We start from the raw sequence: 26,214 nt of genomic DNA, 5'->3' as shown, positions 1-26,214 counted from the left end.
TGCACAAGAGGGGTGCAAAGGTGGTGTCAGCCTAATGAGATGCCAGGGGAACTCGATCTGATGGGAAAAGGCTGGAGCTGAGTTGGTGGAGCTGAGTTGGTTGAGCTGAGTTCCAGGCTCTCAACCTCTCAGGATCTATAAAAAGTAGAGGAAAATAATTGTTCTTGGAAAGGGGCAGAGGATGCTGAGGAGATGAAGTGAAGTTATAGATGCAAACACCTTTGAAGTGGAAGATGATCCCGGTGCTGCAAGGAAGCCTCTGCCAGCTAGACAGGAGGAATGAGAGCCTGCTCATATATAAACAGAGTTGATATGAGGGAACAGCCGTAATCTTTCAAAACTGCTTCTCTTGACCTTTTAAAAAGCCATTCTCATTCTGTAGGATGTTAAATATCATTATAAAGGTATCCAATTCCATCAGGTTTTATGGACTGTGATTTTGATCTATAGGCTGTTGGATTCGATTTCCAATAGTTGTCTCTACGTGCTGCAATGTTAATACATATTAGCAGAACTGGGGCTGTAGTAAGAATAAGTAAGTGATAAAACTTCTTTACTACAGTTCAAGTTGATTAACAAATGTAATTCTAATTTTTATTCCTTTTACCATGACTATTATACCTGGATCATGGACCGTGCTTTTTCCAGAAGGGGGATGTTTTGGGGGTTCAAATCATATTGCAATGGATCCATAGGGAAAGCACTCTTCATGTCCCCTTTCTAAAAAAACATATGCTTAGAGGAGGTGTCAAGTGAGTTCTCTGGCCTTCACATTCAAACCCAAGTTCACTACCTTCTTGAACTGCAAGGGGAGGCAAAGCAGAGCTTCACAGAACTTGCAAAACTCTACATGACAACTCCCAAATTCTCATGACACCCGTTTTGACCAGTTGGATTTATCCTGTGCGACTCATGCAGCCTTTGGAATATCCTGCAATTCTCCCAGCAGTATCACTGATGGAGGAAACCCTGCCAACTGAAGAACTGATCCTAAAAGCACTGAGAGTGGTTGTTAGGGGATCATGTGTTGTAGCTGAGGGACAAGTAGAAGTGGCTGATTTGGCAGAGCGGCCCTGGGCATTCACAGTTCAGACATCTTTGCCCAAAAGACAGCTGGTCCCAGGGCTCCACCAAGCCAGTGGGCTCTGCAGCTGTAGATTAGAAAAGCCCATTGAGCCTGGGCCTACATGCTTCATTCTGCCCCAGGGTTCTCCAGGCAAGTGGAGTGGGTTGCCATCCCCTCTTTCAGTGAACCACAGTTTCTTAGAACTTTTCACTATGACTCATCCATCTTTGGTGGCCCTTCACTGTGTGGCTCCTAGCTTCACTGAGTTACACAAGCCCCTTCACCATGGCAAGGCTGTGGCCCACGGACAACAACAACAATGTGAGTAACAACAACAACTACTTTCCAGGTTGCACAAAAGAAACTGTCCAACCCTTCCACTTCACTTTCATGGAATGATGCTATTAAATGGGGTTTTCCTGTTCCAAGTGTGGTCCACAGATCAGCAGCATCAACAGGGCTTGGAGCTGGTTAGAAAAGCAGATTCAAGGCCTCCTGGGAAGACAGACAAGTTCCATGTTGGAATCTCAGGTTCTGAGTCAGAAAGGAAGGAAAGAAGGGAGCAGGGCTCAGGGGTCTCAAGAGGCCCCCTCTGGAGGATTCTTATATATACTCAAGTTGGTGAACCCATGTGATGGGTGAACTAACTCACCAGGTTCCTCAAGGATGTTACTTTCCTTGAGGAGTCGAACTTGAGAGCCCCAAGTTCCTTTGCTCAGAAGCCTGGAGTGAAAAGGAAGGATTTATTCCCTAACACCCCACTTTTGAAATTTCTAGTGGAGCTGTATTCTCACTCTTAGAGGAACTTCAGGGTGATGTTCCAGGTGCCCCTAAACAGGTGACAGGTAGATTCTGTTCTCTGTCATGCGGTCCCCAAATCAGACCCTGGAGAGGATTTTGCTAAACCAAAATCTTACTCAAGTAAAGAGTAAAGTCACTAAAGAATCACCTGGGCTTTTAATGCTGCAGGTGTCAGAGCTCTGTCCCCAGGCCCCTGATTCACTGAGCTGGTAGTGGAGCCTTGGAACTTGCATTTGTAACAAACCTGCAGGTAATAACCAGCTGGTTAATGAACCTCAGTGTTTAGAGCAGTGCTCTAACACTTTACCAAATCACCTGGGGTCTTAAGAAAATGAAGAGTCCAAGGCAAAGACTGGGGTGGGGACTGAGAATCTGCATTTCTAACAAGCTCCCTGATCATGTAGATGCTGCTAGTCCATGGATAAACCACACTTTGGAGAGCAAGGATCTGTGTCTGACCTAAACTCTAAAACCTGCTTCACCATGAGCCATGATGGGGAGAACAAGAGGCAGTGTCCACGGATAAAGGAAAATGTGTTTGAAGATCGAACACACATGCACATCTAGAGGGGACCTAACTAGAACAGAAAGCAAGCTGGACAGAAGAAGTCAGAGGAAAACAAATCAACTTTAATTGTGGGTCATAATTGCAGAAACAAGACATTACATTTGCCATGAGAGAGCAAATGAAAAAAAAAAAAACAAACAAACCAAAAATCCTAAAGCATTTAGAACATCAACACTGGCTACCAAGGAGATACAGCGAGAGGAAAATATTCACAAATACATTTTGAGCTTCAGGCCACACCAGACCCATATGGATATGTTAAAACATTGGGAAGGAGATCAGTTTTCTGACCAAGGAGCAAGCCCACATCATCCAAGGTGAACTAAACCAACCTCCTTCTCTATATATGAAATATGTAGGAAGGATTTACAGCTGCTGGCAATTAAGGACTTCATCCAAAATCTTACATTCTCTGTGGCTGAACCAGATGTGGTGGTTTCTTCACTTGAGTGTAGTGGAGAATTCTTTTAGTGAAATGCTAGTTTACAAATTAAAAGTAGGTGGCTCATCAGTTAACTGAGACTTATAAAAAATATTATTCAAAGTCTCACTATACAAATTCAAATACAGGTGTGGAGGTGAAGCTCAGGAATTCTGCATTTTATGGGGCTGTGATATAGCAGGTGGAAGAAAATTTGTCAGCTGCTCACTGCAGATTTCTCCTTGTCACTCATTGATAGGTAGTTTCAAATATTAGGAGAGAAAATGAAAAAATTTAGAGGTTTCCTTCTTTTTTTCCAATGTGGGTTTGTTTTGAAGGCATGGCTCAAGTGGGCTGGGACTAGGGTTCTGATTCTGGCATTTTGTATACACAGCACGAAGGAGAAAAAAATACCTGTTGCTAGAGATGGTATATAGGTTTCAGATGTTTGGGGTGTGTGTGTCCTGTGCTGAGGAAGATTCTGTATCTAGTGCATCTAGTTCAGTGGAGAAGAGTGCTATAACTGATGAATGGTATCCACCACTGGTTTGTTCAGAAATGAGGTGGGATGGCCCATGAGTCAAGCATAACGTTTTACCGGCAAAGGGGAAGCTTGTCAATTTTCTTTGGGTGTGTGACAGTCCTCCCAGGAAAGAACTGCAGCTGAATGATGTTGATATGTGTGTGAGGCTCAAGGACAATGGAAATAGGAAGCAAAAAACTTCCTCCCACAATAGAATTCAGCATCTCAGGATTTCACTGCCATTCCATCATCTCAGTGGTTTGGGATCAATATCATAGCATCCTAGGAAGGCCGTTTTCCTGATTTCTTTTGTTATTTATGCATTATTAATGAACTTTTAACAGCTCAATTTCTCTTTTTTTTCAACCTGAAAGGGCTGTATTAGGGGACAATCTTTTTTATTTTATCTCCACTGTAGATTTAGTTTTCATGCTCAGTTTGGCTCTCTGTATGATTGGGGTTGAAGACTAAAAAAATATGCTGTGGTTAAGGTCATGAGCCACAAAAACATGACTACTTGCAGGCTATTGCCTTGTGGGATGCTCTGCTTGACTTTACCATGTTTGGAATGCTCATGATCCTTTGGTTTAGGCTTGGGGGTGGTATTGCTTAAACAGATGAGTTTTGAAGCCACATTAGCCAAATTTAAATCCCCACTCTCATATTTTAGCTGCATGACCTTGGGCAAGGTACTCACCCTCTTTGGGATTCAGTTTCATCACTTGTAGAATATGGATAATGATAAAAATATTTATTTCTAGGAGCACCTGGGTTTGTGGTGATGTTACATGAACTAAGGCTTGGAACCTTGCTTGGCACATAATACATAGTCAATAAACATTAGCTGTTGTTTAGTTTGTGGTGCTGGTGGTTGTTGATGCCTCTCTGGCTACATGGTGAAGTCCAGTGACACTCAAGGGTGGACACTCAAGGTTATGACACTCAAGGATGATACAAAAATTTTTCATTTTGTCTAATTTATATAGAAATGTTTCTTGAAGCAAATGAGTGCACTAGACTTGGAGATATTTCTGCAGAAAGAAGTGACATGTCAATCTTTCCAGGAAGTACGGTTCTTGAAAAAAAGGTGCTAAGGCATTGTTAGAGCCCAATTACAAACAGATGGGCCGAGATGAGGAAAGTCACATGCACATCAGAGTTGTCACAGCAAGGGAAGTACTAAATACAGCAACTAAAGAGGTTCTCCTTTCATTAGAAAAGAAATTGCAATGAAACAGAATAAATGCTTTTCTCTTCAGTTGCCCCTCAGGAGTGCAGGAGTGCTAGAAAAACTATGTGCCAAATGATTACATTATTCACTGGCTGGTTGTTTCCTAATGAAATAGAGTCATGAGCTGGTAAATGTAGTATAGATTTCCCGAGGGCAAACTAGAAATACAAATAATTATAATTTGGTTATTTCTAAATAAGGTCTCTCTCCACGTATATGTAAACAAATGATTTAACTATTTTGAAATTGCTCAAGCTGAAATTTGGTCACTACCTAACTGGTTCTTTAAGGTTTAGTGCATTCTTTAAGAATTAGTGAATTGAAGCCTGTGTTGCAAATTAGTTGGACAAAGGGAATCAGTGGCCTGGAAAAGATTTTCTACTGAAAGGAGGATAAAAAGGGATCTAAGAAATCTGTGGGCCAACCTGGGATAGGTGTTGTAGGCTTTTAGTGGAGAAAACTGGCTTAGGTGGTAGCTTAGATGTTTGAATGAAACATAGAGCTTCCCAAACGCTCTTGTGAGCAGTGATGGTCAGTACTAGTCACCATAGTGTCTGACTAGTCTTCAGACATTAATGCCAGAAACTAGAATTTTAGTTTCTTGAATTTTGACTCAATGTAGATGAGAATCTTTCATGTTGAAGCTCTTTAGATTGAGTAACTGTATGATAAATTAATATGTATGTATTTGATGTAAGTGTGCCTAACTCTGATCCTTTGCCTTAAAATGAATGAAAGAGGTAAGTAAAAATTACCTATTTCTTATGTGGCTCAGCAAAAAACTGGCGTTGTTTTGAAATAAAATACAAATATTAACAAATGGGAAACCAACAAAAATAGGAAGGAGGAAGAATTTGGTGGTCTGAGTTCTGTGTAAGTACAAAGTGGCAAAATATAATTAATATTTTAAACTCACCCTCCATCAGCTCTAGTGTGTACAGAACCGGCCATTTTAGGGTGGCAAAACTGACTATAAATTTGCACACAGTACCACTCCAGTACTCTTGCCTGGAAAATCCCATGGACAGAGGAGCCTGGTAGGCTGTGGTCCATGGGGTCGTGAAGAGTCGGACACGACTGAGTGACTTCACTTTCACTTTTCACTTTCATGCATTGGAGAAGGAAATGGCAACCCACTCCAGTGTTCTTGCCTGGAGAATCCCAGGGACGGGGGAGCCTGGTGGGCTGCTGTCTATGGGGTCGCACAGAGTCGGACACGACTGAAGCAACTTAGCAGCAGCAGCAGCAGAAAGAGCTAATGAAGGAGGGTTATAAGAGCAGCCACTGAAATAGAGACATGTATTATATAAGGAAATGGGTTTCATTTCACTGTAAAAAGAGGAGTCCTTAAATTAAAACCCTATCATGGCAAGAAAATAGATTCCACAAGTCCAATGGATCATTCTAATATTAATGAAATTTAAACCAACGAATCCCATCATATACAGATGAACATATGCCACTTAATATACAGCTTAATTGAGGAACAGCATAAATAATGTCAAATATCTTAAATCTGATGAACAATGATTAAACATGCTCTATCTGGAGAAAAGACTCCCTGCTGAATCTGCTGAATACTTACGAGTCCACATGGTTCTCAAATGAAAGCAGAATTGGAAAAGGTGAAGTCTTAAATGCACACTCAGCAATGGCTTCGATCACTTCCTAAAAATGAGAACATACATATTCAATAAGCCAGAAGTTTAATGTGTCTATTTTTTTGAGTTAAACTCTTTAATACCATTGTCTTTTTCATTCATAGAATTGTATCAAAGGGCCTAAAATAGCTAGAGGGGGTTTGCAGGCTGCTGGATTGTACATTTTATTACTCTTATCTTAGCACGATAAAAGAAAGAACACTGGATTTGGGTGGAGGGGAGTCATAATTGTGAAGGGGAATGGTTCTCCTCTTTGGTAATTCCATTTTTTTTTTTTAAATAATGAAAGAATTCTAATCTCATTATAAGAATTTTGGACAAAGAGAAGGCAAAATTTTTCATCCATAAATTCACCTGCTGAATTAAACCATTGTAGACATTTTGTTATATTTATTTCTACGTTTCTCGTGTATTTGCATAACTTAGTAAATATTTTATTTGTATTTTTAATATTGTTGTGTATATTGTTTATTGTTAAGTTTATTTTATATTGTTTATATTGTTATGTATATTGTTTATTGTTATGTTTATTGTTATATTGTTTAATATTGCTATGTATTGTTAATATTTAAATCCAAAGTATACAGCTGAAAAATTTTAATATTCACACTTTGCAATCATCTCCCCAATCTAAGTTAAAACATTTTAATCACCCCCCACAAAGCTATGTCCCCATTGGCAGTCACTCTGCATTTTCCCAACCCCGTCCCACACACTCAGACATAGGCAACCACTAATCCATGCTCTGTCTCCATAGATTCACCTGCTCCTAACATTTCAAATAAATGAATCATACAACATGCGGCCTTTTATGTCTGGCATCTTTCATTGAGCCTACTTTCAGGGTTCATCCATTCTGTAATATGTGTCAGTACTTCATTTTCCAATCTATTTTTTTTTAATGTATAGGTCACAGCTTTAATATCTGTATACAATTTTAGGGAGTGGCAGTATCATAATTTATTTAACCACTATCCAATTATTAGATAGACATATTTTAAGAGCTATCATTCAAATAATTCTCCAAAGAAACTCTTCATTTTCTCCCTTAAATTTTGTATTATTTTTAAAGAATGAATTCTCAGAAGGAGAATTATCAAATTAAAAATAAGAATATTTTTCTAGTCTCCTGTGTTTCTCCAAATTACTTTTCATCTTAGACTGCCTAGAATAATAGAGCAGCTTTCAATGCATATTCACCAACTTTGGACATTAGTTTTTCAAAATGTTTTCCTTATTGAGCTGGTATTAAAGGATGGATCTCATTTATTTTTAATTATATCACTGTCAATACTCTTGTGGCTTCACATCCTTTTTTTTTTAAAATTTTGTTTGCATTTATTCTTTACATCTTCTCCTTCCAAGTAAGAATTTTTACTCTGATTCCTTATGCCTGAGGCCTTTCCATTATCTTCTCTACCTTCCTTGAAGAATTCATAGCTTGCTTTCTATCCATGCCAGAAAGCTATTTCTCTGGCCGCAGAGTATAAATAAGGCTTTCTAATTCTAGACTGCATTTGCATATACCCTCTAAGAAGGAATTGACTGCATGGAGCAAAAGAATCACTCACTGTTTCTTAACAGTGAATTCACAGATTGCCTTTCATACATTATTTTAGTTGATACCATCAAAAATAAGTGTGCTATAAATAGCAAGCATTGGTCAGATTTAAAACTCTTTATTTGATTTATTTGAGTGTGGGCTTTGGATTCAAACAGGCTTGTATTTGAATCCTTCTTCTTAGCCTTACAAGCTGTGTGACCTTGAGAAAAATCACTTAATACCTCTGTCCATTTAGCTTGCTGGCCTGCAAAGTGGGAGTAATAAGCCTCATTCCACAAGCTTGTTGTGAGGATGCAGAGAGAGGAGGTAAGGGATGCAGCTTGTGATGGGCAGATAGTCTCAAGGGAACCAAGGTTACTTACCTTGCTGATGCCTCCCTCTCCATTCACCCTAAACCCAACTAATACAAACATAGCTGCCATTAGATGAGCATTTACATTCCAGACAAAGATCTTATCTCATGCCATAAACATTCCTTAAGGAAAATACTATATGTCATCTTACAGATTATAAAATGAAAACTCAAGAGATATTAACCAATATGCCCAAGATCACAGAGAAGAGAGTCCAAGAAACCCCAGGAAAATCTGTCTGACTCTAGAGTTTGTGCGCTTAACTATTTTGCTAACTCCCATGCAGCTAATTGGAGAGGGCAATGGCAACACACTCCAGTACTCTTGCCTGGAAAATCCCATGGATGGCGGAGTCTGGTAGGCTGCAGTCTGTGGGATCACTAAGAGTCAGACACGACTGAGCAACTACCCTTTCACTTTTCACTTTCATGCATTGGAGAAGGAAATGGAAACCCACTCCAATGTTCTTGCCTGGAGAATCCCAGGGATGGGAGAGCCTGGTGGGCTTCTGTCTATGGAGTTGCAAAGAGTTGAACACGACTGAAGTGACTTAGCAGCAGCAGCATGCAGCTAATGACCTTAGCCACCTAAGATCAAAGGCCTCGAAAGAATCACACAGCAGTAGTCACAGCAGCCAAGACATGGAAAAAACCTAAATGTCTGTTGACAGATGAATGGATAAAGAGGATGTAGTATATATATACAATAGAATATTACTCAGCCATAAAAAGAACAAAATAATGCCTTCTGCAGCAACATGGATGCAACTAGAGGTTATCATACTAAATAAATCAGAAAAAGACAAATACCATATGATATCTCTTATATATGGAGTCTAAAATATGGCACAAATGAACCTATATATGAAAGAAACAGACTCACTGACATAGAGATGGAACTTGTGGTTGCCAAAGGGGAGAAGAGAGAGAGAGGGGTGGATTGAGAATTTGGGGTTGGTAGGTGCAAACTCGGAGAAGGCAATGGCACCCTATTCCAGTACTCTTGCCTGAGAAATCCCATGGGTGGAGGAGCCTGGTAGGCTGCAGTCCATGGGGTTTGAAGAGTCAGACACGACTGAGCGACTTCCCTTTCACTTTTCACTTTCATGCATTGGAGAAGGAATGGCAACCCACTCCAGTGTTCTTGCCTGGAGAATCCCAGGGACGGGGGAGCCTGGTGGGTTACCGTCTATGGGGTCGCACAGAGTTGGACATTACTGAAGTGACTTAGCAGCAGCAGGTGCAAACTATTGCTTATAGAATGGATAAACAACAAGATCCTACTGTATAGCATGGGAACTATATCTAATCTCCTGGAATATGCTATAATGGAAAAGAATATAAAAAAATGTATATATGTATATTACTGAGTCAAATTGTGTGGCAGAGTTTGGCAAAATATTGTAAATCAACTATACTTCAATTAAAAAAAAGAATTGCAAATAGATATCATAAGGGAAGTGAGTAGCATATATGGGGTGAACGGAGGCTAGATTTTGTTTATTTCCTAAATTTGGCACTGTTTTATTGGCTACAGGCAAAGCACATGAGAGCCACTCTTGATTCCTCTATCACATCTTTTAATTCATATGTAATCCTGTCCAAATATATATTTGGAATATGTCCAAATATATATTTGGAATATAACCAAATATTAGCACCTCCACCTCTATCATCCTGGTCAAAAATCCTTGTACTAACTGCTGGGATAGATTTTGTCGTCATCCCCACATATTCACTCCCCTTCCTGTGATATCTGTTGACAGTGGGCATGACCTTATGTTTTGTTTTGGTTGCTGAAATGCATGTGAAAATGGCACAGGGTTTTGTTGAACAGGGTCTTAAAGAGCCATCTTGGTTTTTGCCATTTTTCTTTTCTGATTGCAATGAGCCTGGTGATCTCTCATATTGGCGCTGCTTTTTCTGTGTGGATTACAGATAATATAGCAAGGAGAGATAAGAAAGCCTTCCTCAGTGATCAATGCAAAGAAATAGAGGAAAACAACAGAATGGGAAAGACTAGAGAGTTCTTCAAAAAATTATAGATACCAAGGGAACATTTCCTGCAAAGATGGGCCAATAAAGGACAGAAATGGTATTGACCTAACAGAAGCAGAAGATAGTAAGAAGAGGTGGCAAGAATACACAGAACTGTACAAAAAAGATCTTCATGGCCCAGATAGTGTGATCACTATCCTAGATCCAGACATCCTGGAGTGCAAAGTCAGGTAGGCCTTAGGAAGCATCACAACGAACAAAGCTAGTGGAGGTGATGGAATTACAGTTGAGCTATTTCAAATCCTAAAAGATCATGCTGTGAAACTGCTGCACTCAATATGCCAGCAAATTTGGAAAACTCAGCAGTGGCCACAGGACTGGAAAAGGTCAGTTTTCATTCCACTACCAAAGAAAGGCAATGCCAAAGAATGTTCAAACTACTGCATAATTGCACTTAACTCACACACTAGCAAAGTAATGCTCAAAATTCTCTAATCCAGGCTTCAATAGCACATGAACTGTGAACTTCCAGATGTTCAAGGTGGATTTATAAAAGGTAGAGGAACCAGCGATCAAATTGCCAACATCTGTTGGATCATCAAAAAAGCAAGAGAGTTCTAGAAAAACATCTACTTCTGCTTTATTGACTATACCAAAGCCTTTGTGTGGATTACAACAAAATGTGGAAAATTCTTAAAGAGAAGGGAATACCAGACCATCTGACCTGCCACCTGAGAAATCTGTATGGAGGTCAAGAAGCAACAGTTAGAACTGGACATGGAACAACAGACTGGTTCCAAATCAGGAAAGGGATATGTCAAGGCTGTATATCATCACCCTGCTTATTTAACTTATATGCAGAGTACATCATGAGACATGCTGGGCTGGGGGAAGCACAAGCTTTAATCAAGATTGCCGGGAAAAATATCAATAACCTCAGATATGCAGATGACACCACCCTTATGGCAGAAAGTGGAGAGGGGCTAAAAAGCCTCTTGATGAAAGTGAAAGAGGAGAGTGAAAAAGTTGGCTTAAAATTCAGCATTCAGAAGACTAAGATCATGGCATCTGGTCCCATCACTTCATGGCAAATAGATGGGGAAACAATGGAAACAGTGAGAGGCTTTATTTTTTTGGGCTCCAAAATCACTGTAGATGGTGACTGTCAGAATGAAATGAAAGGACACTTGCTCCTTGGAAGAAAAGCTATGATCAAGCTAGATAGCATGTGAAAAAGCAGAGACATTATTACTTTGCCAACAAAGTTCCATCTAGCCAAAGCTGTGGTTTTTCCAGTAGTCATGTATCGACGTGAGAGTTGGATTATAAAGAAATCTGAGCGCCAAAGAATTGATGCTTTTGAACTGTGGTGTTGGAGAAGACTCTTGAGAGTCCCTTGGACTGCAACGAGATACAACCAGTCCATCCTGTAGGAAATCAGTCCTGAATATTCATTGGAGGACTGATGCTGAAGCTGAAACTCCAATACTTTGGCCACCTGATGTGAAGAACTGACTTACTAGAAAAGATCCTGATGCTGGAAAAGATTGAAGGTGGGAGGAAAAGGGGACGACAGAGTATTAAATGGTTGGATGGCATCACTGACTCGATGTACATGAGTTTGAGCAAGTTCTGGGAGTTGGTGATGGACAGGAAGCCCTGGTGTGTTGCAGTCCATGAAGTCTCAGAGTTGGACACGACTGAGCAACTGAACTGAACTGAATTCCAGACCTGCATATCTCCAGTTAGGCCAATGAGAGGCCTGAAGGTGAGTGAAAACCCAAGGGTCTATCTCTCTTTGTGTTTGACCAATGAAATGCCCATGTCTTTTTCTGGGCCTGCTCTCACACACATTTGTAGAGTCCATGTCCCCACCTGTCTTTCTTGTTCTCTGGGTGGTGTTCTCTCTATTCCCGCAGTAGAGGTTCTGGTGTGCCCTGAAATGCTGCTGAATTGAAGGTTTCCTAGACCTTCTTGACTCATTTATCCTGAGAAAGTGAAAGTGTTAGTCACTCAGTTGTGTCCAACTCTTCACGACCCCATGAACCATAGCCCACCAGGCTCCTCTGTCCATGGAATTCTCCATGTAGGAATACTGGAGTGGGTAGCCATTCCCTTCTCTAAGCGATCTTCCCCATACAGGGATCAAACCCTGCCTTGGGGGTGGATTCTTTACCAACTGATCTGCCAGGGAAGCCCTTTGTGTATCCTGCCTGCCCCTTTCCTGCCCCGATACTGTACACATTTGGTCTTTGCATTTGACTGAGGGCCCCATGTTCACACTGAAGCCTCCAAACTCACCAGTCACACCCTTCTCAGCTCTCACTGGGCCTCTTACCAAGACTGGGCTGTGTTTCATTTGCCACGTGGTGTGGCCTTCTGGCCTCTTCCTAGAGGTGAAGTGGAGGCCAAACGTTGTGTCTGGGCACTCCTCACATCCTCTATCGTGACAGCTTTACAAATGACTTTATTCAACCCCCCACCTTCACCCTGACTTAATAACACCTTGCATATTTAATACTGCTACTATTTAAAAGTATGGCTTTAAAAGTTTCAATTATAATGTCAGTAGCTAACATTTATAGAGTACTCACTGTGTACCATGTATCATTCTAAGCCATGTTGTATATTAAGTAGGGTCACTGAATTCTTCCCTGGTGGCTCAGTAAAGAATCCACCTGCAATGTGGGAGACCTGGGTTCGATCCCTGGGTTAGGAAGATACCCTGGAGGAGGGCATGGCAACCCACTCCAGTATTCTGGCCTGGAGAATCCCATGGACAGAGGAGCCTGGTGGGCTACAGTCTATGGTGTCGCAAAGAGTCAGACATGACTGAACGACTAAGCACAGCACTGAACGCTCAGCACACCTCTAGGAGGTAGGTAAGCACTGTTATCACCCCCATATTCTCCTGAGAAAGAGGCTGGATCTGTAAGGGAGCTTCCCCTGGTCGTGCAGGCAATCAGTCCCGGAACCCTGGCTGGCAGCTCCAGAACTGCACTCTGAACCACAACAATCTCCTTGCTCTCTTCCTCCCAGCCTCGTCCTCCTCCTTCTCCCCATCTCCACCATAACTCTAGTCTTGGAAACCTTTCTGAACCTTTAAACATTGACTGAATTTCATCTTACAATTTTACTAGTTATTTTTCAGTCATTAACTCATGTCTGACTCTTGTAACCCCACGGACTGTAGCCTGACAGGCTCCTCTGTCCATGGGATTTTCCTTCTGGGAGTGGGTTGCCATTTCCTTCTCTAGGGGATCTTCTGGACCCAGGGATAGAACCCGTGTTTCCTGCATGTTAGAAGGATTCTTAATACCTGAGTCACCTGGGAAACCCTAACAATTTTACTTGAGAGAACTTAAAAAAAAAGTTCCCTTAGAGGGCTTTTGGTTTTTCATACCTTTGGAATACTTTGCATGGAGCACCTGAGGGTGAGGATTCTGCTGAGGATGAGACCAGTCATAATTTTTAAGTTTGGTTCTTTCACATAAGCTATCCTTAGTGGACTATGGGCCTGAAAGTACCTTACTGCTTGATTGCCCCTTATTAAGCCAAAATCATTTTTTTCATAGATTTATAATACTGGATCCAATAATCTATACACTATATGTCTCACTTACTAGCTTCCAGTGGGAAAAACTGCCCTTGAAATCCTTTATCCTTGACAGACAATAGCAGGGTGTATTTGGATATCCATTTTATGCAAGCATTTATGTAGCAGTTAAATTGCATCCTAAATTATTATTACTTATCTTAGATAATGATGCTTTATTTCCAGAAATGCTCCATTTAACCACATACTCATATTTAATATATTTGTATTATATACTTCATCACTTGACTCTGTTTTCCATCTTATATAATTGCTGGGAGTTACAAAGGAACTGCCCGGGCGGGGGCAGGGGGCAGGGGGCAGGGGGCAGGGGGCAGGAGCAGCTTGGGGGTAGAGCAGGCAGGTGGGCGTCCAGTGTGGGAGGAAGGAGACTGCATGGGAGCAGAGAGAATGCAGACCAGACGGCGAGTTACTATGTCATGACCATTGGAGAGACTAAGGCAGTGAGGCAAAGACCCCAGCAGGCAGATATATGGGGTGTGTAATAAATAAATCCAGAATGCAAAATAAAAAGTCCTCCATAAAGAGGCTGAATTACAGCATGTCCACTTTCCCAGAACACACCTTTTTATTTTGGCCCAACAATAAATAGGTGGTAAATGCCAATAGGAACTTTTGCTGTGGGTATATATCATAGACCTCACAAAGCTTTCCAGATCACATCGACTTAGAGCAGATAAACTGTGTGACATAAAAATGATGGACTTTTGCACTTGGTTTATTTTGCTGCTGCAATACACACTGTGGCAATAGAATATTGTCTAATTACACCATGCCGATCAGGTCCAAACATACAGGATAGCCCAGATAGGCAAACATTGAGAGAATTTTTTCACCACCTATCAACATATGGAATTTTACAGCAAAAATGGAGAAAGACAAAGCTCATGTACCTGATGAACAGAGACAAGGAAGACTAAAAATGAAGTCTCCACTATAATTTGTCTATTTGCTTGGGGATAGAAATAAAGTGAGAAAGTGTTAGTTGTTCAGTTGTGTCTGATTCTTTGAGACCTCATAGACTGTAGCCCACCAAGCTCCTCAGTCCATGGGATTCTCCAGGCCAGAATACTGGAGTGGGTAGCCTTTCCCTTCTCCAGGGGATCTTTCCAAACCAGGGATCGAACCAGGTCTCCCACATTGAAAGCAGATTCCTTATAGTCTGAGCCACCAGGGATGGAAAAAGTAGCAAAATTCTGTAAAGCAATTATCTTTCAACAAAAATAAATTAATTAAAAAATTTTATTGTTGTTCAGTCACTCAGTCATGTCCAACTCTTTGTGACCCCACTGCAGCATGCCAGGCTTCCCTTCACCAGTACCTATTATATGCCAGTTCTTTTTAAAGATTTTTTTTATGGACCACTTTTAAAAGTCTTTATTGAATTTATTACAATATTGCTTCTATTCATGTTTTGGTGTTTTGGCCATGAGCATGGGGTCTCTTAGCTCCCCAGCCAGGGATTGAACCACGCCCCCTGCATAGGACGGTGAAGTCTCAGCCACTGTACTGCCTGGGAAGGCACTTTGTCAGACTCTTCTTAAAGTGCTTGGGAAAGATTAGAAAACAAAACAAAGATCCCTATTTTTATGGTGCTCAATGCTATTAGAAGGACACAGCTAATGGCGTTAATGGTAAAAAATCTGCCTGCCCATGCAGGTGATATAAGAGACACAGGTTCAATCCCTGAGTTGGGAAGATCCCCTGGTGAAGAAAATGGCAACATACTCCAGTATTCTGGCCTGGAAAATTCCAAAGGCAGAGGAGCCTGATGGGCTACAGTCCATGGGTCACAAAGAGTTGGACATGACTGAGTGAACACACACACACACACACACACACACACACAGAGCCAATAAAGAAGGAACTCAATAAATGATTGAGTAAATTAAGCAGAGTGTTAGAAGGTGCCACTTGGTAAATGGAAGAAACAAAGTGATGGGGAGCAGACCAGGAAGGCGGGAGCGGGTGTGATGGCTGGTCACGGTATTAAATAGGTCCCAGGAGGCCTCCTTGAGAAGGTGGCATTTGAGAAAGACTTCAAGGAGTTCCCTGGTGGCTCAGATGGTAAAGAATCTGTTTGTAATGCAAGAAACCCAGGTTTGATCCCTGGGTCAGGAAAATCCCCTGGAGGAAGGAATGGCAACCCACTCTAGTATTCTTGCCTGGAGGATTCCAAGGACAGAGGAGCCTGGCAAAGAGTCGGACATGACCGAGCGACTAACACTTTCAAGGAGTTAAGCAGTGAGCCATGCAGATAACTGGGGGAAGACTGTCTCAGGCGGAGGTACCAACTGGCAAAGGCTGTGAGGTATCCCTGCCTAGCTTGGTCAGGAAATGGCACAGAGGCCTGTGGAGCTGCAGCCCAGGGAATCATGGGCAGGGGGTACTGAGGGTGAGAGCGCACAGGGCTGTGGCCCCGTTTCTTCTCTTCTCCTTTATGAAAAAGTCACTGTACCCAGTCGGTTCTGGAAAAGCAGGCTGCATGCTGACAATTAGGCAGAGCGGAACTGGGACTTGGGTGAGGCAGATGAGGTGCCTAAGTACAAAATTTAAAGAGATGCTCAATCTCAGGTGCCACCTCGGCATTTACACACCAGTGAGAATAGACACCTCTATACATTTTGCATGTAAGGCATTTCACTCACCTCCCTCTAGTCCTAATCCTGATGCAGAGAATTCCTGCTCTGTTTCTACAAAACAGGCTGGCATTTCTATTGCTCACACTCATCCCCACCCAGCACCACCACCACACACTCACTCATGTCTCTGACAGAATTATCTATCCTGCAAACGCACAATAGCAGGAAGCAGAGCTGTGCCAATCAACCGCCAGGATGACGAGTTTCCTGCTCTTTTTTGGCCGCACCTCACCCTCAACTGCAGTAGGCAGAAACAGGAAGCAGAATTCTGAGCTAGATTTAGTTTTTTTAGTGTCTAAATCTGTCAACAAGTGTGTGCATGTGGTTGAAAAATTGTACTTCTGGAGCCCAGGAATAGATGCTCACCAGCCCGTGACTCTGGGGTCACAAATGTGATTGAAGGATCACTTGTAAGTTCAGGTGAACAGGGAGAGTCATTCCAAGCTGACTTGATGGCTGAGGCAAGAAGCAAAAGCTTCATATAAAATAAATGTGCCTTAGAATGTGCTTGGTGTTTATATTCCCCCTGTAGTCCCCCTTACCCCTAAAGGAACTCAAACAACCTTGAGGATTATAAATGTTTAAGAAAATAAAATTGCTCCTCACATGGACTCATGAGGGGCTGGTGGGCAGGGCTGTGAGTGGCCCTCCTGGAGTGGGTATGTGCACATGTGCATTGGTCCCCTAGCTCACAAGGGTTCCATCTGGATATGTTGTCTCCCACTGCATGATCCTCTTCATCATCAACAGATGGATGAACCCAAATTGCATCCACTCCACACAACGGTTGTGTGTCCCCCAATTTTTAAAAAGAGCCCAACAGTTAAGGCTGGTATCTTAGCTGACAAGGGACCATGGCAGGAGATGGGGTGGGGGGGGGACTACAGAAATGGAACCAAAATACATGGATCTTCCATTAAAGAAAAACCAAAAGACATTGAGTGCTCACCCCATGAATGACCTAGTGAAGGTAATATTGTATCAATTTTACAGATGAAAAGTTAACTTACAGAACAATTAATATAATTTGTCTAAGGACACCCAACTGATAAAAGCAAAGACAAGATTCGAACTTAGCTCTGTTGATGCCCAAATTCATAGCTCCACAGTGAGATAGAATTGAATAGTTTTCTATTGCTTTTCTTTGATTACCAGCTCAATAAAGTCTGAGCAGTGCAATACCAAAAAAAAAAAGAAAAAAGGAAAAAGAAAGAAAGAGTGTTCAACTTCAGGAGCAGATAAAACTTCTGAAGATTTTCATCAGAATTAAGGTCAACCCCATATTAAACATTGTTGTAAAATTTTGTGAAAGTGAAAGTCACTCAGTCATGTCTGACTCTTTGTGACCCCATGGAATTCTGCAGGCCAGAATGCTGGAGTGGGTAATTGCTATATAGTAACCCTGCTCATTGAACTTATATGCAGAGTACATCATAAGAAATGCTGGGCTGGAAGAAGCACAAGCTGGAATCAAGATTGCTGGGAGAAATATCAATAACCTCAGATATGCAGATGACACCATCCTTATGGCAGAAAGTGAAGAGGAACTAAAAAGCCTCTTGATGAAAGTGAAAGAGGAGAGTGAAAAAGTAGGCTTAAAGCTCAACATTCAGAAAACGAAGATCATGGCATCTGGTCCCATCACTTCATGGGAAATAGATGGGAAAGCAGTGGAAACAAGTGTCAGACTTTATTTTTGGAGAGCTCCAAAATCACTGCAGATGGTGACTGCAGCCATGAAATTAAAAGACGCTTACTCCTTGGAAGAAAAGTTATGACCAACCTAGATAGCATATTCAAAAGCAGAGACATTACTTTGCCAACAAAAGTCCATCTAGTCAAGGCTATGGTTTTTCCAGTGGTCATGTGTGGATGTGAGCATTGGACTGTGAAGAAAGCTGAGCACCGAAGAATTGATGCTTTTGAACTGTGGTGTTGGAGAAGACTCTTGAGAGTCCCTTGGACTGCAAGGAGATCAACCAGTCCATTCTGAAGGAGATCAGCCCTGGGATTTCTTTGGAAGGAATGATGCTGAAGCTGAAACTCCAGTACTTTGGCCACCTAATGCGAACAGTTGACTCATTGGAAAAGACTCTGATGCTGGGAGGGATTAGGGGCAGGAGGAGAAGGGGATGACAGAGGATGAGATGGCTGGATAGCATCACTGACTTGATGGACGTGAGTCTGAGTGAACTCTGGGAGTTGGTGATGGACAGGGAGGCCTGGTGTGCTGCGATTCATGGGGTCGCAAAGAGTCGGACACGACTGAGCGGCTGAAATGAACTGAACTGAACTGAACTGAAGTTTCAGAATACTTTGGCTACCTAATGTGAAGAACTGACTCATTGGAAAAGACCCTGATGCTGGGAAAGACTGAAGGCAGGAGAAGGGGACGACAGAGGATGAGATGGTTGGATGGCATCACCGACTAAATGGACATGAGTTTGAGCAAGTTCCAGGAGTTGGTGATGGACAGGGAAGCTTGGTCTGCTGCAGTCCATGGGGTCGCAAAGAGTCGGACACACCTGAGCGGCTGAACTGAAGTTTCAGAAATCATGAAAAGTCGAAAAGATGCTCAACATCACTCATTATTAGAGAAATGCAAATCAAAACCACAATGAGGTACCACTTCACACCAGTCAGAATGGCTGCGATCCAAAAATCTGCAAGCAATAAATGCTGGAGAGGATGTGGAGAAAAGGGAACCCTCCTACACTGTTGGTGGGAATGCAAACTAATACAGCCACTATGGAGAACAGTGTGGAGATTCCTTAAAAAATTGCAAATAGAACTACCTTATGACCCAGCAATCCCACTGCTGGGCATACACACCGAGGAAACCAGAATTGAAAGAGACACATGTACCCCAATGTTCATCGCAGCACTGTTTATAATAGCCAGGACATGGAAACAACCTAGATGTCCATCAGCAGATGAATGGATAAGAAAGCTGTGGTACATATACACAATGCAGTATTACTCAGCCGTAAAAAAGAATTCATTTGAATCAGTTCTGATGAGATGGATGAAACTGGAGCCGATTATACAGAGTGAAGTAAGCCAGAAAGAAAAACACCAATACAGTATACTAACACATATATATGGAATTTAGGAAGATGGCAATGACGACCCTGTATGCAAGACAGGGAAAGAGACACAGATGTGTATAACGGACCTTTGGACTCAGAGGGAGAGGGAGAGGGTGGGATGATTCGGGAGAATGACATTCTAACATGTATACTATCATGTAAGAATTGAATCGCCAGTCTATGTCTGACGCAGGTTGCAGCATGCTTGGGGCTGGTGCATGGGGATGACCCAGAGAGATGTTATGGGGAGGGAGGTGGGAGGGGGGTTCATGTTTGGGAACGCATGTAAGAATTAAAGATATTAAAATTAAAAAATAAAAATAAAAAATAACCTTTTGTGACATTGAAAAAAAAATAAAAAATAAAATAAAATAAAAAAACAAACAAAAAAGAAATCAAGAAAAGTCAATTTCATAACAGTAAATACATTTTAAGGTGTAAATATTCCTTCTGAACATTATATATATATATATATATATATATATATATATATATATATATATATATATATATACATATATTGCTGTTAAGTAAAATATCAGGAAATCCACTTGTCTAAACTGAATCCTGGCTGGCCCTTGAAAATCTTGGTTCTTTTTGTTTCCCTCTCAAATTATAGATGTTCATTTTATCACATCCCAAGTGTTCCAGGGCTAAAAGCTGGGAACTGGAAACTTTTCCTCCCAATGCTCCCAGTGAGGAGAAGGCAGCCCACTCCAGTATTCTTTCCTGGAGAATCCCACGGACAGAGAAGCCTGGTGGGCTACAGTCCATGGAGTTGCAAAGAGTCAGATATGGCTGAAGCAACTTAGCACAGCACATTCTTTATATATGTTGTATTTCACAATGACAAAATACAATTAAAAAAAGAGAATATGCTAAATAGGCAAGTAAATTGATATTACCTTTTATAAGACAGTTTCCTTAGATTTTGGTGACCAGTTCATCTGATGCCAATCACTCATGTAAAAACTGCTAAATTTTAGCCTCAGAAATTGCAAATATGATTAATAGCCTATGGACTTAACTGTGACCCTTATACTGCTAAACCTGCTGAAGCAGATTTTACCAAAAAAGGGGGTCAGGTCTCTCTAGCTTCTCCTCTTAGTAATATTAACTCTACCTTGAAGGATATTTCTGTGGTCATGGTGAACCCATGGGTGATGACGGGCTCCTCTTCTGCAGTTCGTCCCTTCCAGCAGTCCAGCTCCACACAGCGACAACCAGACAGGAGCACTTGGCGATACATCTCAACGGAGGAGTTTCCAGCCAGCTGGCCAGCTGTAAAATGTCAATAAAATGAATGTCAGACTCATACAAAGCAAGGAACACACTGATGGTTTCCTAGAAGAGATCTTCAACAATGGGAAAACAAAGAGTTCAAGACCTTGAGTAGTTCTCAGCCTTTCTTCTGTCTCAACATACCAGAAGGTAGTAACATAATCCCAAATGGAACTGGGGCCCCCTAGCAGTGGTTTGGAGAAGAGAGACTAGAAGGATATGTAACAATAACAGCAACTCATGTTTATTAACTGCTAACCATGTGCCAGTTATAATTCTTTGAACTTTATATATATATCACTACATTCAATCTTCACAAAAATCTGCCCAATATAACTATCTTTGTTATTAAATGCTTATTTTCAGATAATAAAAATGGCATAGAACATTTTATTTATCCAAGTTCCCAAAGCTGGTAAGTGGAAGATCAGGATTATAACTTTAAAACTCAGTCTTGTCATTCTGACCCTCCCTATGCATAAGTATTATTGACAGGCTATTGTATTATACAAGTCAAACCTTCTGTCATTTTTGTCCAAGGCACAAATACTTAGCATAGCTAAACATTATCTTTGCAAAATGGAAATAACTTTGTAGAAATAAATTTAAATTTGACAAATGAAGTGTAAAATTTATAGTCTATAAGACACTAACAAAATTAAACAAGACCTAAGTTACTGTGGCAGCCCACTCCAGTGTTCCTGCCTGGAGAAGCCCAGGGACGGGAGAGCCTGGTGGGCTGCTGTCTATGGGGTTGCACAGAGCCGGACATGACTGAAGCGACTTAGCAGCAGCAGCAGGTAAATGGAAAGACATCCCATGTTCAAGACTTAAAATTGTTAAGGTGGCACTACGTCTCAAGTTGATTTACAAATTCAATTCCCATAAAAATCATATCTGTCTTTTTTGTACAAATTGATCCCAAAATGCATATGGAAATTTAAAGGACCCAGAATAGCAAAAATGATTGTAAAAAATAAGGACGAAGTTGGAAGACTTCCCAGCTTCAAACTTAACTACAAACTCCAATTATCAAGGCAGAGTGGTACTGGCATAAGATTAGACACATAAGTCAATGGAATAAAATTGAGACTCCAGAGATAAGCCCTCACAATTATGTTAAACTGACTGATAGCTAGGGTTCTAAAACAATTCACTGCAGAAAGTCATCTTTTTAAGAAATGGTGCTAGGACAGCTGGATTGCCATATGGAAAACAGTGAAGTTGGATTCCTATTACATCATACACAGAACACACACACACACACAATCAATGAAGCACTTAACTGTATGGGCTAAAATTATAAAACTCTAAACAGAGAATGTAGAGGTAAATTTTTGTGACTTAGGCAATTGTTTCATAGATATGACACCAAAAGTACAAATAGCAAAGAAAGACAATAGACAAAATTTACCAAAATTAAAAACCCTTTGAAGCAGAACTGAAATTCTGTAGTAAAGTGATATGAATTGTAGTCACAAGCACTTGAGAAATCTGTGGGCAGGAGTAGAAGCCCAACTATTTCTGTTTCACTTAAGAAGTCAATGGAAGGTTGTAATTTCTTGATAAATTATTTATTTATTTATGATTGCACCTTGCAGATTGCAGAATCTTGGTTCCCTGACCAGGCCTTGAACTTGGTTCATGGCAGTTATAGCTCCAGGTCCTAACCATTGGATTACCAGGAAATTTCTTTGATAAAATTTTTTAAAGATTAATAATAAATAAGTTTTGAGGCAAGCCCAATACCATCAACACAAAAATGGAAGTTTTTGGCTTTCCACATTAAAGATTTCCTGTGAGTTATCTTCTATATGCCTCCATTTTTTCAGCAGTAATTTAAAACTGATAACTCAATGAAAACTGTCAAAATGATTTTGAAATGGACAAGATCTACTCAGTGGAGACACACAGGACAGAGAAAATGGGATTAAACCTATTGGCTTAATTTTAGTTTTATATGCATCTCACAACATCCAGTATCAGCATCGCAATAGGGTGACATTTTTCAGTTCTATAGAGCCCTCATGCATGGAAAGGCTGATTAAGTAGGTTTGCAAAATCTCTTTTCTTTACTGGAAAAAATAAAGCATTTTAAATACACAAATATTTGCAAAAGCAGAAATGCTGACAAAATAACCTAGAAAGTTTCTGATGCTAGATAATTAATTTGCTATTTATAATAGCTTCAAAGTTTGTTGTAATAAAGCCTTTCTGCCTAAACAAAAAGGGAGAGTGGGAGTGAAGGAGAACTGATGTTCATTTACATGTTAAACTTAAGGAGGGCTACTTTAGCTAAAGTGAAGAATTCAAATAATTAATCAGGTTGACTCATTAAAAATGCTAGCTCCTGCAGACAATTGCACAGCTATTCAACAGTAGAGCAGATTTTCTTGTGTACTACCTAGGATATTCTTTAAGTATATTACTGACTATATCCAATACTGTTACATAATGTGCAATTTCATTAATATTTTGTTAAGTGTTACTAACTTCGGTAAGGAAGTTGTTGGTGGGAAACCACCTTTAGAAGAGTGACATTGCCCAAGGACATGACATAAACTGATTAGAACCAGTTCACGTCCAAAATGGTAGACAAGTCCACTTCCACTATACCTCAAACCTCAGAATACACTCGTTGTAACACATCAGCAAGTTAAATGACACCCACAGGCACCATGACAGCTCCAAGTAGATGTTCAGTCACTCAGTCATGTCCGACTGTTTGTGACCCCATGGACTGCAGCACACCAGGTTTCTCTGTCCTACACCATCTCCCGGAATTTGCTCAAACTCATGTCCTTTGAGTTGGTGATGCCACCCAACCATCTTGTCCTCTGTGGTCACGTTCTCATCCTGTCTTTAATCTTTCCCAGCATCAGGGTCTTTTCCAGTGAGTCAGCTCCTTATATCAGGTGGCCAAAGTATTGGAGTTTCAGCATCAGCCCTTCCAGTGAACATCCAAGATTGATTTTCTTTAGGATCTCCTTGCAGTCCAAGGGACTCTCAAGAGTCTCCTCCAACACCATAGTTTGAAAGTGTCAATTCTTCTGCATTCAGCCTTCTTTATGGTCCAACTCTTACATCCTTACATGACTACTAGAAAAACCATAGCTTGAACTATACAGACCTTTGTCAGCAAAGTTATGTCTCTGCTTTAAAATATATATATATATTTGGCTGCACGGGTCTTCGATGCTGTGTGTTGTCATTCTTTAGTTGTGGTTGGGGGGGCCTACTCTCTAGTTGTGGTGCACAGCCTTCTCATTGGTTGTCTTGTTGCAGAGCACAGGCTCTAGAGAATGAGTTCAGTGGTTGGGGCTTAGTTGCTCCATGGCATGTGGGATCCTCCTGGACCAAGGATCAAACCCATTTCCCCTGCATTGGCAGGCCTATTGTTAACCATTGGACCACCATAGCTTTTCTTCCAAGGAGCACGTGTCTTTTCATTTCATGGCTGCAGTAACCATCCACAGTAATTTTGGAGCCAAAGAAAATACAGCTTCTCACTATTTCCATTGTTCCCCCATCTATTTGCCATGAAGTTATGGGACCAGATCCATGATCTTCTTTTCTTGAATGTTGATTTTTAAGCCAGCTTTTTCACTCTCTTCTTTCACTTTCATTAAGAGGCTCTTTAGTTCCTTTTCCCTTTCTGCCATAGGCATGTTGTCATCTGCATATTCGAGGTTGTTGATATTTCTCTCCACAATCTTGATTCCAGCTTGTGTTTCATCCAGCCTGGCATTCTGCATGATATAATCCAAGGTTGACCATCAAAAAGTTGGGCAGTGGCTCAATTTCTGGAAATCTCTGCCCTTTCTCCCAAAAAGTTGGAATAATCTTACCACTCATTAGCCCATGAAATTACTCAGCCCACAAAAATTAACCACACTATATTTTAGGGCTGCTCTTGCCTTCTGAGATGGTCTACACTCTGTCTGTGGAGTGTAATTCTCTCTAAATAAGTCCACTTCTTACCTATCACTTTGTCTCTCACTGAATTCTTTCTACAATGAGACATCAAGAACCAGAACTTCATTAAGTCTTGAGACCAGGTGTGTGATCTCAGTTAAAAGACCGTGGGCTCAAATTCCAACCTGAGTTGCATGGTTTCACACTGAAGGTATATCTTACTTAACCGACAGCAGAGTGTTTGTCATAAAAGATTCAAAGTGTTTCCAAAAGTTTTTTTTTAATTTGCTTGCTGCATATATTTTTAAATGGATATTAAGCATTTTAATTACCTGAGTTATTATCTCCTTAACAATGAAAACTATACTCAGTAGATTTTCAATTAAGTATTACTTGTGCCTTATCAAGTGCAGTTCATTGATAATTTGAAAAAGTTACCATATCTTAGACACATTCTCTCTCTCTTTTTTTTTTTTTACTTCACAATATAGTATTGCTTTTGCCATACATCAACATGAATCCTCCACAGGTATACACGTGTTCCCAATCCTGAACCTCTTTCCCACCTCCCTCCCCATACCGCCCCTCTGGGTCATCCCAGTGCACCAGCCCCAAGCATCCTGTATCCTGCATCAAACCTAGACTAGTGATTCGTTTCTTATATGATATTACACATGTTTCAATGCCATTCTCCCAAATCATCCCACCTTCTCCCTCTCCCACAGAGTCCAAAAGACTGTTCTATACATCTGTGTCTCTTTTGCTATCTCGCATACAGGGTTATCATTACCATCTTTTAAAATTCCATATATATGCATTAGTATACTGTATTGGTGTTTTTTTTTTTTTTCTGGCTTGCTTCACTCTGTATAATCGGCTCCAGTTTCATCCACCTCATTAGAACGGATTCAAATGTATTCTTTTTAATGGCTGAGTAATACTCCATTGTGTATATGTACCACAGCTTTCTTATCCATTCATCTGCTGAGGGACATCTAGGTTGCTTCCATGTCCTGGCTATTATAAATAGTGCTGTGATGAACATTGGGGTACACGTGTCTCTTTAAATTCTGGTTTCCTCAGTGTGGATGCCCAGCAGTGGGATTGCTGGGTCATAAGGCAGTTCTATTTCCAGTTTTTAAAGGAATCTCCACACTGTTCTCCACAGTGGCTGTACTAGTTTGCATTCCCACCAACAGTGTAAGAGGGTTCCCTTTTCTCCACACCCTCTCCAGCATTTATTGCTTGTAGACTTTTTGATAGCAGCCATTCTGACTGGAGTGAGATGGTACCTCATTGTGGTTTTGATTTGCACTTCTCTGATAATGAGTGATGTTGAGCATCTTTTCATGTGTTTGTTAGCCATCTGCATGTCTTCTTTGGAGAAATGTCTGTTTAGTTCTTTGGCCCATTTTTTGATTGGGTCGTTTATTTTCCTGGAATTGAGCTGCAGGAGTTGCTTGTACATTTTTGAGATTAGTTGTTT

The 26,214-nt window shown here is 40.9% G+C and overlaps 1 protein-coding gene across 3 annotated transcripts in view; it reads right to left on the bottom strand.

Annotated features, from left to right (window-relative positions):
* The window catches only part of PLCB1 (phospholipase C beta 1), an 877,017-nt gene that overhangs the window by 181,700 nt on the left and 669,103 nt on the right, over positions 1–26,214 (bottom strand). For all 3 annotated transcript variants that reach the window (XM_069546383.1, XM_069546382.1, XM_069546384.1), the window contains 2 exons: positions 20,656–20,813; positions 6,196–6,278 (listed from right to left, as the gene is read on the bottom strand). In XM_069546383.1, coding sequence (XP_069402484.1) covers positions 6,196–6,278; positions 20,656–20,813 — 241 coding nt within the window. The remainder of the gene's footprint in view (positions 1–6,195; positions 6,279–20,655; positions 20,814–26,214) is intronic.

Source organism: Ovis canadensis, chromosome 13, assembly GCF_042477335.2.
Source record: "Ovis canadensis isolate MfBH-ARS-UI-01 breed Bighorn chromosome 13, ARS-UI_OviCan_v2, whole genome shotgun sequence".
NCBI classification, from domain to species: Eukaryota; Metazoa; Chordata; class Mammalia; order Artiodactyla; family Bovidae; genus Ovis; species Ovis canadensis.
The sequence above is the reverse complement of the archived record's forward strand: the minus strand, read 5'-3'. Positions and strand labels throughout refer to the sequence as shown.